This window comes from Octopus bimaculoides, chromosome 28 (assembly GCF_001194135.2).
Source record: "Octopus bimaculoides isolate UCB-OBI-ISO-001 chromosome 28, ASM119413v2, whole genome shotgun sequence".
NCBI lineage: Eukaryota > Metazoa > Mollusca > Cephalopoda > Octopoda > Octopodidae > Octopus > Octopus bimaculoides.
Window position 1 is genome coordinate 16,921,299 of NC_069008.1, and position 2,054 is coordinate 16,923,352.

Below are 2,054 nucleotides of genomic sequence, written 5' to 3' on the forward strand. Positions count from 1 at the left end.
TATATATATATATATACACACACACACACACACATATGTATGTATATATAAAACTGTTGGAGAGAGAGAGAGAGAGAAAATCAAAAAGTATAATGAGAAAGGTAGGAGGTGTACAAACCAGCTAAAATGGCGCTTATTGTGAAGAATACAAAATTGGTTGGCACAACAATGGTGGCATTGAAATGCTTCATTGCAAGGTTTAAATACCTGTAAAAGAGAAACAGAGGCCCCAGAAGAAATGGGGAGGGGTTAGGGTTAGTAAAGGGATGTTGGCAGGTTTGAGATAGAGTTTGTTGGGGGTTTTTTCTAGTTGTTTTTCTTTTGCTATTTCTTTACATGATGATGGTGATGATGATGGTTACACAACAACAACGGTGATGGTGGTGATGATTATTATGGTGATGATGATGATGATGATGGTGATGGTGATGATGATGATAATGGTGGTAGTGATAATGATGATGATGGTGGTGGTGGTGGAGGTGACAATGACGACGACAACGACAATTGTGATGATGATGATGGTGATGATGATGGTGAGTGTGATGAAGATGGTGATGATGATGATGATGAAGATGATGGTGATGATGATGAAGATGATGATGATGATGATGGTGATGATGATGAAGATGGTGATGATGAAGATGGTGATGATGATGATGATGGTGATGATGATGATGATGACGACGATGATGATGATGGTGATGGTGGTGGTGGTGGTGGTAGTGGTGGTGGTGACGATGATGATGACCAGAAATGTTCAAAGACAATAAAAATATGAAAAATATATAAAAGAAGAATATAGAAATCGGTTGGCGACGTACTTGATCTGTAAGATGATGGTGATGACCATGAGAAGCAACATGATGTAGAAGATGGCATTGTGGAACTGCGAGAAACCGTTCAAAGACAGATGCAACATACTGGAGACGGCTTTGGCAGAGATCACTGTGAAAGAGGCTGAAAGGGAGAGAGGTGAGAGGAGGAGAATGGTTAGGAGAGGGAGGGAAGAGAGAGAGAGGGGGAGAGAAGAGAGAGGGAAGAGAGAGAGAAGAGAGAGAGAGAGAGAGAGAGAGAGAGAGGGAAAAATAGATAGCGTGAGTTTATGTGTGCAGATATAAAAGGATACATACCTGTGATGGACGTAATTAACAGGTAAATAACTACATGGACAATATGGAATCTGTACAGCAATACACAAACAACAGCTAGGGCTGCCACTTCTATACACTGTAGAAAGATAGAGAGTGAGAGAGGGAGAAAGATTAGTGAGTGTATATTGTAGAGTGTAGAGTAGGGGTCAGCTCAACAGACTGAACTGAGATGGGGGGAGAGAGAAACACCTGGGAATGTTGTAACAAAGCACAGGCAACCCTTAATGATAACAAAGTTATTTTACTAAATTCTTTGTTATATTTAAAATTAATTGAAAGAAACACAGAGCATCTCAACAGAAATAGGGTAACGAAAGGGTTAAATAATGATGGGGATGACAAAAGGGGAGAGTTAGAATGTAGACAGTAAAAGAGACTTACTATATACACAATAAAAGACACTTCAGTAATGGACTGTGTTATCTCGTCTCCGTTGAGAATGCGTTCCTTCTGTTGTAGAATGACAGAATAGAATTAGTAGAATGTCAGAATGGTGGAATTACAGAATGATGGAATGAGAAAATCAGTAAATCATAATAATAATAATGATAATCCTTTATACTATCTTAGGCACAAGGCCTGGAATTTGTGGTACTTAATTTATCGACCCCGAAAGGATGAAAGGCAAAATTTGACCTGGGCTGAGTTTGAACTCGGAATGTAAAAACGAATGAAATAACACTAAGCATTTTGCCCAGCGTGCTAATGGTACTGCCAACTCACTGCCTCATCAATTGATAATAATAATAATAATAATAATAATAATAATAATAATAATAATAATAATAATAATAAATGATTATTCCGGAGTATATTCACCATCAGACTTCCAGTTTCCGAGCCCTGGTCAAACCGCCCAACAACCCATACCAGCATGGACAACGGACGTTAAATGATGAT

General features: G+C 38.6%; 1 protein-coding gene across 1 annotated transcript in view; it reads right to left on the reverse strand.

Moving 5' to 3' along the window:
* LOC106881873 (NIPA-like protein 2) overlaps nt 1-2,054 on the reverse strand; it is a gene marked incomplete at its 5' end in the record, with an annotated part of 8,306 nt that overhangs the window by 4,467 nt on the left and 1,785 nt on the right. The window contains 4 exons of the mRNA XM_014932389.2: nt 119-207; nt 825-960; nt 1,134-1,230; nt 1,536-1,604. Of these exons, the coding sequence (XP_014787875.2) occupies nt 119-207; nt 825-960; nt 1,134-1,230; nt 1,536-1,604 (391 nt within the window). The remainder of the gene's footprint in view (nt 1-118; nt 208-824; nt 961-1,133; nt 1,231-1,535; nt 1,605-2,054) is intronic.